The sequence below is a fragment of the Arachis hypogaea genome, chromosome 18, assembly GCF_003086295.3.
Source record: "Arachis hypogaea cultivar Tifrunner chromosome 18, arahy.Tifrunner.gnm2.J5K5, whole genome shotgun sequence".
NCBI lineage: Eukaryota > Viridiplantae > Streptophyta > Magnoliopsida > Fabales > Fabaceae > Arachis > Arachis hypogaea.
This window is the reverse complement of record NC_092053.1, coordinates 129,464,257-129,478,807: the sequence shown is the minus strand read 5'-3', so window position 1 is coordinate 129,478,807 and position 14,551 is coordinate 129,464,257. Positions and strand designations below refer to the sequence as shown.

The following is a 14,551-nucleotide window of genomic DNA, read 5'->3' as shown; positions in this document are numbered from 1 at the left end:
TAATTTATTTATTTCAGTCAAATTAAATAATTAATATAATTGATTAATTATAATTAATTTAGTCAAACAAAATATTATATATTTAATATTTATCTCAATCAAATCAAATAAATAATTATTATAATACTTTTAAAAATTATTAATCAAAAGATATAAGACAAAAAATTAATGCAAATTAAAAAAATTAATTCATTTATTTCAGTCAAATCAAATAATTAATGTAATTTATTAGTTATAATTAATATAATCCAAAAAATATTAAATAATTTGATATTTATCTCAATCAAATTAAATAATTAATTAACATATTTAAATAAATCAAATAAAAAAATCAAAAAATACATTTAAGAACATATTTAAAAAAAAGTGAGCCATTAGATGAAATCTCACACCAATCTTATATCATTAAAACCATTATTGATGGCTATTTGATAGTTACAAATCACAAAAATTGCTGGCCTAGCATTTTTCTTATTTTAGTTTAGATTTGATTAGATTGAATTGGATCGGCCCATTTGTGATTTTGATCTTGGATTGAAGCCGGGTCAAAGATCCATCAAGATGTTAATTATGATATTGAAACATGAAAAACCTAAATAGAATAGAACAGTGGAATAGATGGACACACACATGCAGATCATGAATAAGGAAGCGAAGAGGAATGCGTCGAGAGGGCTGGAACTGGTCAGTTGCTCCAGGGCAAGAACGCGGCAGCTGGCAGACCTTTCGGAGGAGATGATAATGGAAATCTTGCTGAGGCTTCCGACAAGGACGCTTGCTTCTCTAAAGAGCGTGTGCAGGTCATGGAGAAACCTCATTTCAACCCCTGACTTCACCCGCAACCACCTTCGTCGTTCATGCTTACGCGATTCAAGCCTGACTCCGCCACGGATTGTTTATTGCACTCACGATGGTTGGTATGGTGGTATCGAATCTTTCTACGAGCAGTCAATGTTGGACAATAATCCTTCGGAACCTACTAAAGTCGCTCGCTTCAGTAGGGGAGGCTACAGAATCGTTGGTTCTTGCCATGGACTGTTATGCTTCTTTGATAGGAATGCTAATGACCACATGCATGCCATCTTGTGGAACCCCTGTACCGGATTCATATTCGAATCACCGAAAATCAACGGCAAAGCCTGCTTTTCTGGCTTTGGTTACGACCATCTCAGTGACACCTATAAATTTTATGCAACGATAACGAAGAAAGTGCCATCTGGTGTTGAATATAGTGCCAGAATTTATACATTTGGACCAACTTCGTCTTGGAGAAGAATTGATGACACTCCATCTATCCTACTTTGTTCCCGAACAGCTTACGGTCCTTGTATGGCTGATAATTTGAAAGGGGTATTTTTAAGTAGTGGCAAAGCATGCACTATTAATTGGTGTGTTTATGATGTGGTTCTTTATTTTGACTTGGGTAAGGAGACTTATGGTAGTTTTACCCTGCCTGATAGGGATTCAAATGGTTATCCTTGGACTCACTGCACCAGCTTATATGTCTTGAGAGACTGCCTTTCTGCTTGTTATAAGCATAGGAAAAAACAACGTTGGATTGTGTGGCAGATGAAGGAATACGGAGAAGCTAAATCTTGGACTACATTGGTAACGATTCCCTTTCATCCGCAACAGTATGATCCTTTACAACCTCTCTACATCTCAGAAAGCAATGTGCTTTTTGTCATGTCTCGATCTTTTAAATTAGTCTTCTTGTGTAACTTAAACGATGACAGCAGAGATTTTTCCATGATTGACAGCTGCTCTAATGGCATGGAGTACTGTCTTTATCTTTCTCAATATTCAAGTTCTAGAATAATGGCTTATATTTTCCATGAAAGCTTAGTTTCACCCAATGGTCTTCAAAGTAACTCATCCAAAATGGTGCTGCACTTCATCAAGTCTAAACCCAAAGCCAAACCCAATCTTAGTTTCACTTGATGAAGCCTTTCTCGCACTACCAAATTTGTTATTAATGTTATCAAATTTATTTATCTCAGTACTATGTTTATGTTTCAATTGGAATTTACTGCTTTAAGATAATTGGTTTGATCTTTTTCCTTTTCTAGTTAAATAATTTTCTGAACACTTTGTGCACTGATGAGAAATTGTATTTGCTCTTGCTTGTTATCATTATTTATCCTTGAAAACCATCGATCATAATAATTTTACATCAATATACCACTGTTTTGTGGAGAAATAGGGATGCCCAAGATGGATTTCCAGAAATCACCATCATTTACTGGCCTGGTTTCAGTTTGTTAATTTAAGGGGAAAAAGAATAGTTCCTTAAGTATTATGGTAAAAACTAGTATAAAGTTGCACCTTGATGATTTCTAATAACAAATCCAAACTATCTTTACTGTACTACTAGTATAAAGTTGCCACTGAATTTTTCCGGAGAAATTAGCACTTTCCATAATACTAGAGAGAGCCTTGGAGAAATTGCGCAATCCACACAATTTGCCTCTCAAGCGTATCCACCTTGTCGTTCACCATTGATGGCAAAAGATCAACTTGCATTTGAAGGACAAAATAGTATTTAAAATGCTAAAGCACATTATAGTACCTGAAATACATCATTGCATTGAGGCGTGTTTCCCCTTCCTCATTAAAGATGAGCTCAAGAGCATGCTGCCTGCAGAAACTGTCTCTGAGGCGATCAACTTCCCGCTGGAGTCTCTTCTTCAATTCGCGCTGTTCAGGAAGCCTTTGTTGCACCTTTGTTGCTGTGTGAAAGCTTCACAACGGCACGAGGGATTAATTCATCTGCTAGCAATATTGCATTGGCTAGCACTGCTATCTGTTGTGCTTCAGTCTCAGCAATCTTCACAATTTTATGAACTGATGTACCTTCCAGGTTCTCAGTTTCTACCGAACCTGGTAATGCATTTATCAGCACCCGTAGAAGGCCTTCATATGCAAGACCATCTAACTATAAGATTTCAAGAGGTTCTACATCTTCAAAAACTTCCTACACAAACAATCAAACGAAAGAGTTATTCATTTAGATATAAACGACCAGCTCAATTTAGGAATCTACCTTTCCAAGTACTAACACAAGTCTTAACCTGGTCAATGTTGTTACGATTATGCTAGCTAACCAATGATTTTTTTGAACAACATGAATAATTATTAATCAAATAAAAACACACTATATCTCAAAATTACCCACCTAAATTTTAATATTAGAATAACTATTAGCAAAATGTTTATTTATGATCATTTTCCCCTCCCTGATATGGATTTAGATGACTATCTTCACTGTACTACTTGTGGTGATCGATTAAGTAATTTAATTAATGTCCGAAATATTTGTTGTTAAGACAATGATATCAAAGCAGCAGAATGATATATGGCCTGTTCCCTATTATGTGTCCTGTCTTATTCAATTTACCTAATGACATTCAGCTCAATATTCAGGTGATGAGATCTTTTGGGACTTGGCTTTGGGTTAAGTTGGTAAAAACATTAATTCATAGTTGGTAATGTTATGCTCATGCATTCAAGATTCTTAGGTTTTAGAATAAAAACACTCCATTATGTTAAATTGTTTCTGACTGATTGTATTCAGGATTATTGTTGTTTGGAATAAAAGAAAGGAATAGATTAATGTATTATGTCTTCATCCTTTTAAACTTGTCTATTTTTTTCCATTCATGTCCGGCCAACATTTATTAAGTTCGCTTATTAAACTCAGTATAAGTAACATCTACAAAATTGGTGACAAGGCTGTTTAGACTTTAGAGAATGGTCTGTGTGCCAGAATAATTAATGATCATTCATTCATGGGAAACAATGACATGTAAATATGGAATCTTCAAGTTGCCAAAGTCTCATGAGGTTTCGAAGCATTATACTGTTCAGATACTGCATTTCAAGTTGTAAGTGCTTATGTTATAGTTAGATTCTGAGTAATAATAGTAAAAGAAGACAAGATGGCATTTGATTTCATTAAAGCTTGGACTATAAACATATGCAAATTTAAGCATGGGAACCAACATGTTGTTTCGATTTTTCATTTTATTAAAGAGATTAAGGACTACTGATTTGACCCGTTATTCTTTTGTAACACATGATTCGGATTTTTTGCATTTAGTATGTTGCAAGGTCCTTGTGTAGAGTCCAAACGTGGCGAATGCCACTCCCTCTAGGTGTGTGGCTTAACATTTATTCATTCATTGTTCAATGATTAAGAAAGTGCAATTGTTCTGACTTCTCCGATTATTTATGTATTTATTTGTTTTGACTTCTCAGTTATTGCTTTGTTGAATAGCTGAAGAGTCAAGGGAATTTTTTTTTACATGGTGGTTATATCTACTAGTTGTTCTTCTTCTTCCTATACAAGGGTTCCAATTAGTATTTCTTTTGGCGGTTTTCATGGAAAGCAGTTTTTATTTTTATGCTTTTTCCTTCATCCTTCTATGCTTTTTCAGACCTGGTCTAAATTATTAGAGTTAATTAGGGGGTTGAAGAACATATCTCCGTTTATGTTAGTTGGTGTGTGTAAGAACTCTTTCTATAAATATATTTAACAAAATTGTACAGTTACTATTACCAGACTATTTTCATCCTTATTTTCACTAGTATTTTTTGTATTTAGATTTTGTATTTTGTTATTCTGTTTTGTGTTTGTTGTGTTTCGGAGTGTTTAGTTGCCAATTTTTGAACACACGCATCTTATGTCTCTCTTTTTCTAGAGTTTATTGTAATTAACTAACAAATACATCAAATCTCACTAGTTTTTGTAGTTTGTACTCTCTCCATAACTATCAAATTTCTCAAACAATTCATCCAAACTACTTCTTCATCAAAATTATTCTTACTATTCTTGCTACAATATTCAAGTCCATATACTAAACCAACTTCTAACTATTTTATAAAACTAGAGTAAAGTATTGTTTTTGTCCCCAACATTTGGAATAAATTCTATTTGTGTCCCTAACGTTTAAATTGTCCTATTTGTATCCCTAACGTTTGTAAAAGTGATTCAATGTTATCCTACCGTCAATTATATATCATGAGCGCTTTAGTTTGAGTTTTAAAAATCTCTTCTTGAAGTTAGAATACAAATATCTGGGATTGAATCGATGATCTACTCAAAAAAATAGCTCATCAAATGTTGAAACTAATTCTTACAACATTTACATAATTCACTTTTCTAGAGACATAATTGAATCTAAACACAAATAATGGGTATAATATTAAAATTGACCACATCCAAGTGAGACCTAATTGAGAATGAATACATCCAAGTGAGAATAATTGAAAAATATAATCTGATTTATTAGTATAATTGATAGTATGATAACATTGAATCACTTTTATAAACGTTAAGGATATAAATAGGACGATTTAAACGTTAGGGACACAAATAGGACTTACCCCAAACATTGGAGACAAAAACGATACTTTACTCATAAAACTAACAGTGGTACCAGAGTTACGTTCGATCATCTACTTAGCGTAGAATCTTTCTTCCTAATCTAACAACTATACATATCCACCACATTATAACCCACTCAAACAAATTTTTTCATAACTATGATTATTTTAACTATAAATATTTCCATGCTCATATTGGCAGAAAACAATTATGACTGGCATTCTCAAATAAAAATTTTTCTGCAAGCACAAGATATGTGGGATGTTGTCTACAAAGGGTTCACCATGCCAGAAAATCAAGCAACACTTTTCGCTACAGAAAAGAAGAAATTGAAAGAAGAGCAACAAAGAAATTACATTGCTATATGCTTCCTCCAACAAGTTGTAATGAAGACAATCTTCTCAAAGATAAGAGGAATATCATCAGCTAAGGAAGTATGGAAAAATTTGAAGCAAGAATTCAGAGGCGACACAAAGGTACACACAATCCTCCTCTAATCTCTAAGGAAGTAATATACAAATATGAAAATAAAAGATTTTGAGAAAATAAAAAATTATGATACAATATTAGTGAGCTTAGTAACTCAAATGAAAGCTTATAAAGAGGACTTATGCCCTGATAAAAACATAGTGAAAAATTAAGTGAGTAAAGAATATAATTTAAATATTGAGAAGACTCAATATGTGAAGAATTGTGGTAAATTAACTTGTATAAAATAAAAATGATAAAATTTATAATAAAAAATTATAAAAACTTAAATAATAGGAACAAAATAAAAAATATAAGAAGTATAGTACAATAATGAAAAATAATATTTTATAGTTTATAAAAAAATCAAAGAGTAAAAATAATACACCATGGAAGAAAAAAAGTACTATAGAATGAAAGATAAATTTATAAAAAAAAATGAGATTCTCTTTTAGCATATATAACTTTTTACGGTGAATAAGTTATAAAATACAAGAATAGGTAAAATAAAAAAGAAAGAAATGAATTTATGTTTTTTTTAATAAATTGAAAAAATATTCACAACTAAATAATTAATGGTAGAAATATAACTACTAGACAATAAAATTACAATGACACATTAATAGAAATATTAGATTTGATATTAAAATAAAAATATAAACAATAAATATAAATTTGAAATTAAAATATTTTTTATCAATGAATGAAATGTAGAAAAACTTCTGATAAATAATAACTCAAGCATTAACGTGATATGTAATATCCTACCACACAGAGCTTTATGCTTAAGCCGTAAAACATAGGTGGTATGATATTACGACCTCTAAAATAAACTAGGAGCTTTGAAGAACAGGTGAAATAAAAGTCGCGAAATAAAAGCACAGAAAACGAGTTAACTTGCGTGCTAAGAAAGTCATAGCTAACAAGTATAAGATAACAAAAAAATAGGAATAGAGGGCCAAAGATACAAAATACCAAGCTCCTACCTCAGCCTACGAAGTCAAGACTGGCCGAGAATATTTACACATATATATACATATCCAAAACCCAAATTTACAAAAACAAAACCCTGCTCAGAGCGCGGGCACATGGGTGTGCGTGCGGACACATACCGAAAATTCTGGTTCTGCCAGAACTTAAAAAAAATAGCTTTTTGTTCAATTTTTCGATGCCTATAATTTTTTTGTTTTAAAACATTTTTCATCTGTTTTTCGAACGGCATAAACTTCACGAACCCAATTTTCATTTAAAATAAGTTTGAGACAATTTGAGAGTTCGGAAATCAAATTATAGCTCGCTAAATTTCGGCCAAAAACCAATTTTTTACCAAACTCTTAAACCTCCATTTTTTTACCAAAATCAATTCCAATCAACATTTTAAGATCTCCAACCATTCATCAGCACATCACATCATATCCATACTATCTCTACAACTTACTATAATCAATTATGGCCCAATTTGGATAAACAACTTAAATAAGTTATTTTGGAAAAAGAGCTTAACGTATAAGGACTTTTATTAATAGCAGCTTATAAATAAGTTATATTGTATTTGGATTTTTAGTTATAAAAGTACTTATTTTAAAGCTGTAGCGTTTGGATAAATAACTCAAGAACTTGTTATAACTAACTATAAAAATAATAACAAGCTATATAAAAATAAAATCACATGTAAAAAAGTAAAATTAAAACTAAGATTTCATATCACACACAATGTTAAATACAAATTTAATAATAAAAATAGAGTGGTAAAATGATAAAAAAATAACTGAAAAAATATATTAAATAGGTGATTCAGATGCAATATTGTTTTAAAATGGTGTTGGAAGGTCAATACTTTCAGCAGATGAATCATTACGTAAAATGGTAGTGGATGGCCAATACTTCCAGCAGATGAAACATTGAGTGAAAATAATGATGGAAGGTTCGTGCTTCTAACAGATGGAACTTTGCGTAAAAATAGTGGTGCAGAAACAGGAAACATTTTCAAAGAGCCAAAGATAAGAGTGGATTTTTTTTGTTTTAAAGTTAATTTTTGTAGAAAAATGATAGAATGACTTATCGAAAAGAAGAAGTCATATATATTTCTATTTCTTCAAAAAACTGTGAATTAACTTTTCGAAAAGTTAAAAGCTTTTTTTAAATGATGCCAAACACTCGTATTGTGACTTTTCATAATTCAAAAGTAAAAAAAAGTAGCTTTCGCTGTTTCCAAACGGGCTCTATATCTCATTCTTACATAAATCCCAAACATAAACTTCACAACTATAACGACAATTCATCAATAATTCTTCACTTAAACATAATCATCTTTTTCAACATATCAAACACCATTAATCCATCACAAACACCCATCTACCCTCAAACCTTATCAAACATTATCAATTCATCATCAACATCAACATCAACAACAAATTCAAACTCAACCTCATTCATCATATTTCACTAAACAATTTCACATACATATGCATTCAAATCCTATCCTATGGTCATCTAACCTAAATTTTCACAGAATATTATGTATTAAATGCAAAAAACCTAAATCATACCTTAGCCGATTTCAACGTATTAACCAAGACAATTCACAAAGCAAAGAGGGCAAAGCTTCAATCACCAAAACTCAACTCTAATCCCCCACCAAGTTCTTAAGTCAAGCTTCCAATTGTTCCAAGGACTCCATATCATTCATATATACATGCCTAACATATACATAACACATATATACCCAAAATTTAATTCTCAATACACTAAATCAAGGAATTAGATAGGATTAATGATACTTGCCGCATCCTAAGACCGAATAAACCAAACTCAATGAGTTTCGCGAGCTAAAACGAACCTAGAATACCAAAATCAATAAAATCTCAATGTGAATTCTCACCAATTTTCGAAATTTAAGGAGTAGAGAAACTGAGGTGAGTTTGTGGCTTAACTATGAAATTGTTCCGGTAGAATCGTAAAGCTCGACGCGGTGGTCGCGTGGCCGCAAACGGTTGAGTTCTTCTTCTCCCCTTCCCTGTCTATTTCAGCGTTATGCTGAATGGGGAGGAAGAAGATGAGCTTATGCTCATTTAAGTGTTGAGCGGTTGGGCTCATGGGCCCAGTTTAATCGGTTCGGTCCGTTCGGTCTAATCTTAGGTCGAATTCTTTGAAATTAGTGTCAAAATTCTCATTTTGATGAGCTTTATCCTAATTTAATATAATATTCATATTTCTAATTTTTTTTATTAAAATTTAATTTATTAACTAATTATTTACTAATTTAACGGAGTTTACATGATAATAAAATTGAATCAAATAACATATATTTAAACTAATTAAATTAAATAATTAATATAATAAATTAATTATGATTGTTTGGATCAATAAAATAAGTTAAATAAATAAAAAATATATACCATGTAAAAATTATAACACTTTTAAAAATTATTAATCAAAATACATAAAATAAAAAAAGTTAATGCAAATTAAAAACATATTTATTTATTCTAGTCAAGTCAAATAATTAATATAATTAATTCATTATAGTTATTTTGGTCAAATAAAATATTAAATATTTGATATTTATCTCAATTAAATTAAATAATTAATTAATTATATCGCTTTTAAAAATCAGTAATCAACATATATAAGATGAAAAATCAATGCAAATTAAAATAAAATTAATTTATTTATTTTAATTAAATTAAATAATTAATATAATTAATTAGTCATAATTAATATGGTCCAAAAAATATTAAGTAATTTAGTATTTATCTCAATCAAATTAATGAATATATTTAAATAAATCAGATAAAATAAATAAAAAAATACATTGCAACTTAAACATTTGTTAAAAAATTGAAATTTCAAATCCTTTTAGTTTCAAATTTCGAAACTAATTTCAAATTTTAAAATCGAGATTGTTTTAGGTGATATTAAAAAAATAAATTAAATACGTAAAATATAAAATTATAATATAAGATTTAAATTATAAAATTATTTAATTTAATAAAATTTTATTAAATTAATTAATTTATTTAAAATTATAATATTAAAATATTCTAAAAATTAAATCAAGATCAAGCCAAAATTTTCAATCAATTTTTGCTATAAATTTGTTCATTTTTAATGTTTGTCTAATTATATATATTTAGATAGCGTTTGGTGGAAAGACAAAGACGAAAAGACTGAAACTGAGAAATAGAGACTAACAGACAGAGATTGAAATAAATTTCAGTATTCTGTGTAAAATGGGAGACAGAAATTGAAACAAGAATGAAACTCTAATTTAATTTGCACAAAGGATAAAATTGGAATTAATTAATTAAAATGATGGTATTTTAAGTATAAAATGTTATTAAAATTTCAGTCTCCATCTCTATAAATTTTTAGGCTATAGAATAACAATACCACATTATGTTAAATTGTTTATCATTGATTGTATTCAAGATTGTTGTTTGGAATAAAAGAAAGGAATAGATTAATGTATTATGTCTCCATCCTTTTAAACTAGTCTATTATTTTCCATTCATGTCCCGCCAACATTTATTAAATCCGCTTATTAGTTGTCTTTAGTTTCTACTTTCTATACTTGTTTGATATTTTTTGTAACATTAAAAAATAAAACTGTTTACATATTTGTTGTTGATGCAATTAGCATTTTTTAGCTTTCCAATTTCTTCCTCGGTAATTCGGTATAATTTAGATATTACCCCACCCCCAATTCTTCTTAAACTCATTTATGTATACAGAATAATTAATGACCATCTTCAAGTTGCGAAAATTTCATGAGAATGTGAAGCATTATATAGAGGCTATTGAATGCTGATCACGATTTCTCTTTTGTTCAAATACTGCATTTCAAGTTATAGGTGCTTATGTTATAGTTAGATTCTGAGTTGCTGTATAAAAATAATAATAAAAGAAGACAAGATTGCACTTGATTTAATTAAAGCTTCTACAATAAATACATAGAAGTTTAAGAATAGTTTCCAACGTTCTGTTTTGTAGTTAGATTCATCCTTTTGTCTTTAAATTTATGTTTCAACACTGGTTTTCTAATTATGGTATTCTCATGTCTGTAGAGCCAGTAGAGTGAGGTAGTAATTCGAATTAAATTGTATAGAATTTAGATTATACAAGGATGTCTCACATACATAAACTTTTTAGAGACTTTATTCTTGATAAATGTGAGACTTGTAAAAATTTGAATATTAAGGTATGTGTGGTTCAAATATTACTTTGTTACTCAGATTTTATTTCTATAGAAATCAAATATACTTAAGAAAAAATGGTGATATTTTGATTCCCTGAAATTAAATTTTTTGAGAATAACTTTTTAAATTTGAACCAAACATAAAAATATGATAGTTCCATCTTAAAGTTTTAAAAAATTATTTATAATTTTCTAACCACACACACTCTTAGGGTGCACTCATATTTTACATATGATTCTTTTTTTTTTTGTCTTTTTTAAGTCGAGCTTTATTTACAAAATTATCAAAATCAAGATTTTTGTCGTTCATGCCTTTGTTAATTTTACTGCTTTTTTTTATTTATATTTTGTTTTAAAGCTACTTTTTATATGTTTTCTTGATTCCTTTTGTACTTGATCTTTTTTGTTGTCTATTTGTTTCTAAGGTTAACTCAGTTTTGATTTTAAATTTTTGTCTCTCTCAATTGCTTTTGTGATTTGTGTGGAGAATGGGAAGCAACGTGGTGCTTCAATTTTTCATTTTTATTAAAAAGAGATTAAGGACTACTGATGATTTGAATCCATTATTCTATTGTAACACATGGTTCAAATGTACCCTGACAAAAAAATCCGGTGGGATCTTTGCTTTTGTGAATTGAAAGAGTAATGTTACATAACTAGTAAATATTATTATTATTATTAGCCAACAATAATTTATACATATATTTACAGATATTTTGTATACAAAAAATATATAATTTATATTTATATTTATTAAAATATTATATACATAAAGCAATATAATTTGTATCTACGTTTTTTTCAGAATTTAAATATATAAATTAATAAAATTTATTTGTTAAAGATAATTTAGTGTTTATGTTAGTTAAATAATGACAAAAAATACTAAAAGTTGTTAGCCTTCAAAAATTTTTCATATTGAAAAGCCATTTGCTTCCCTCAAAATGCTTTTCCCTCGTTTACATTTATGCATGGCAACGATTTAGGCACATATGAATTGTTGTTTAATCTTGATAAAAAATAAAGAATAAAATTTTTTTCTTTGGATACATTTAGGCACACCTAAAAATTATTACGTGTTAACGTGTCCAGTATTATTGTTAACATATATTCTTAAAATGAATTTAAAAATAATATATATTATTTTTTAAAACAAAAAATATTTTAAATATTATATATATATATAATAGAGTGAAATTAATTAAGATAATAAATGACTTATATTTTAACTAAGAAGTCTTGATTTAAATTTTAAACATATCATAAAAGAGAGCTACTCAAATAAAGACGTCTAAAACGTTTTTTTTTAAAGATATTTTTTAATAATTAAAATTCAATATATATAACTGATTAAACTGTGTTATTTTTACCTATATTAGATCAAATAAATTAATTTGGCCAAAAAAATCAGTGAATCAAATCTTAAACCGGTCTAAAGTAATATTTTTTTATAGAAAATGACTACAATACCCTTATTATAGAAAATAACTAAAATATATATATTTTGATAACCCTAAATCCTAACCCTTCTATTCTTTCTACATCGTCATGAGGTTAAGATTTAAAGTTTTTAAATATATATATATAAAATATGAGTATTTTAGTCTTTTTTTTATAATAGAAATATTATAGTTATTTTTTATAAAAAAAATATTAATTTAGATCGGTTTAAGATTTGGTTCATTAATTTTTCGACCAAATCAGTTTGTCCGATCTAATTACGACAGAAATAATATAATTTAATTGATCACATATATTAAATTTTATTTATTAAAAAAACATCTTAAAAAAAAAAAGACGTTTTAGATATCTTCATTTAAGTGGCTCCCATCATAAAAAAAAAAAAATGTAACTTTATAAATTTAAAAATTATACCATTTGAACTATAATTAATGAAATATAACCTATCATCTAAAAGAAAAAGCTACTTTTAAAGAAAATTTACTCTATGCCCAAGAAGCTAAGATAGATGAATTCAGATAAGAAGTACGAGCATGTCTCAAACTAGTTTGATTGTACAGGAAATTCGAAAGCCGGCCTAATAGGCCCGTCAATATGCTAATGACGTTACTGATCGTAATAATGATGCGGAGTGGAAGGCCGCGAGAGGGCTGGAACTGGTCAGTCGTCCCACGGCAAGAACGCGGCCTCTGGCAGAGCTTTCGGAAGAGATGATTATGGAAATCTTACTGAGGCTTCCGGCAAGGACGCTTCTTTTCCCTAAGGAGCGTCTGCACTTCATGGAGAAATCTAATCTCTTCCCCTGACTTCACCTGCAACCACTCTCGCCGTTCATGCTTACGCGATCCAATCTTGACTCCGCTACGAATTGCTTACTACAACAGTTCCTTCAGACACTGTGGTGTCGGTGTCGGACACGACAGTATTGGAGTTGTCTCCGTACAGTCAATAATAGACAACTCTTCTGAACCTACTAAAGTCGATTACTTCAGTGGACAACATTTGGTTTTAGTACCAGAATTTATACATTTGGACCAACTTTGTCCTGGAAAAGAATTGATGATATCCCATTTAGCCCACTTGGTGTCTCAATTTACGGCTCTTTTATGGCTGACAATAAGAAAGGGGTATTTTTTGGTAGTAACAGAGCATGTACTATAAATCTTGTTTTCATCCTGTGGTTGTTTATTTTGACTTTGGGTAAAGAAATTTTTTTTTGAAACAAAGAAGCTCAACACAAACGTGGAGCGAGTAAGCAAGAAAACAACAAAACAACACCTGTTGTACATCCTATATAGAATCTAAAATAATAATTTATCCCAGTGTTATCTCCGACATTGCTATCAACAACTAAAGGGATCTTCACACCTCCACTCCCTGTAATTGATGATGTCGACAAGTTGGGTAAAGAAATTTTTTGTCAGTTTCCCCTGCCTGCTAGGAATTCAGATGATGATGATCCGTGGAATCTGACCATTCACTTATGTGTCTTGAGGAACTGCCTTTCCTGTCTGTTATGAGCATAGAAAAATACAACATTGGATTCTGTGGTAGATGAAGGAATACGGAAATGCTCAATCTTGGGCTCAAATTTTGGCTATTTCTCCGTCTTTCAAAATAGCTTTGTGTAACTTAATCGATGGCAGCGTAGATTTTTCTGTGATTGACAGCTCCGGTGATAGCATGGAGTATTGTCTTTCTCTTTCTCAATATTCAGGTTCTAGGGTGGCTTATATCTACTATGAAAGCTTAGTTTCACCAAATGGTCTTCAAAGCAACTCATCTGAAATGCATTATCTCTTAAAGCATGTGTGTACCTTGTCTTGGTGATGCCCTTCTAGCAGACTAGCACTACCAATTAACTTTGTTATTAATGTTATTAAATTTATTTATCTGAGGACTTTGTTTATGTTTCCATTGGAATTTATTGCTTTAAGATTGTACTTGCTCTTGGTACCATTGTTCCTCCCTGCAAATCATCGATTATAATAATTTTACATCAATATGCGGAGAAATAGGGATGCCCAGGATAGATTTGC

General features: G+C 29.8%; 1 protein-coding gene across 1 annotated transcript; it reads left to right on the top strand.

Moving 5' to 3' along the window:
- Positions 1-618: 618 nt before the first annotated feature.
- Positions 619-1,941, top strand: LOC112770543 (F-box/kelch-repeat protein At3g23880-like). Its single transcript, XM_025814885.1, has one exon. It carries the CDS (start codon positions 619-621, stop codon positions 1,939-1,941), a length of 1,323 nt encoding a protein of 440 aa, XP_025670670.1.
- The last annotated feature ends 12,610 nt before the right edge of the window (positions 1,942-14,551 follow it).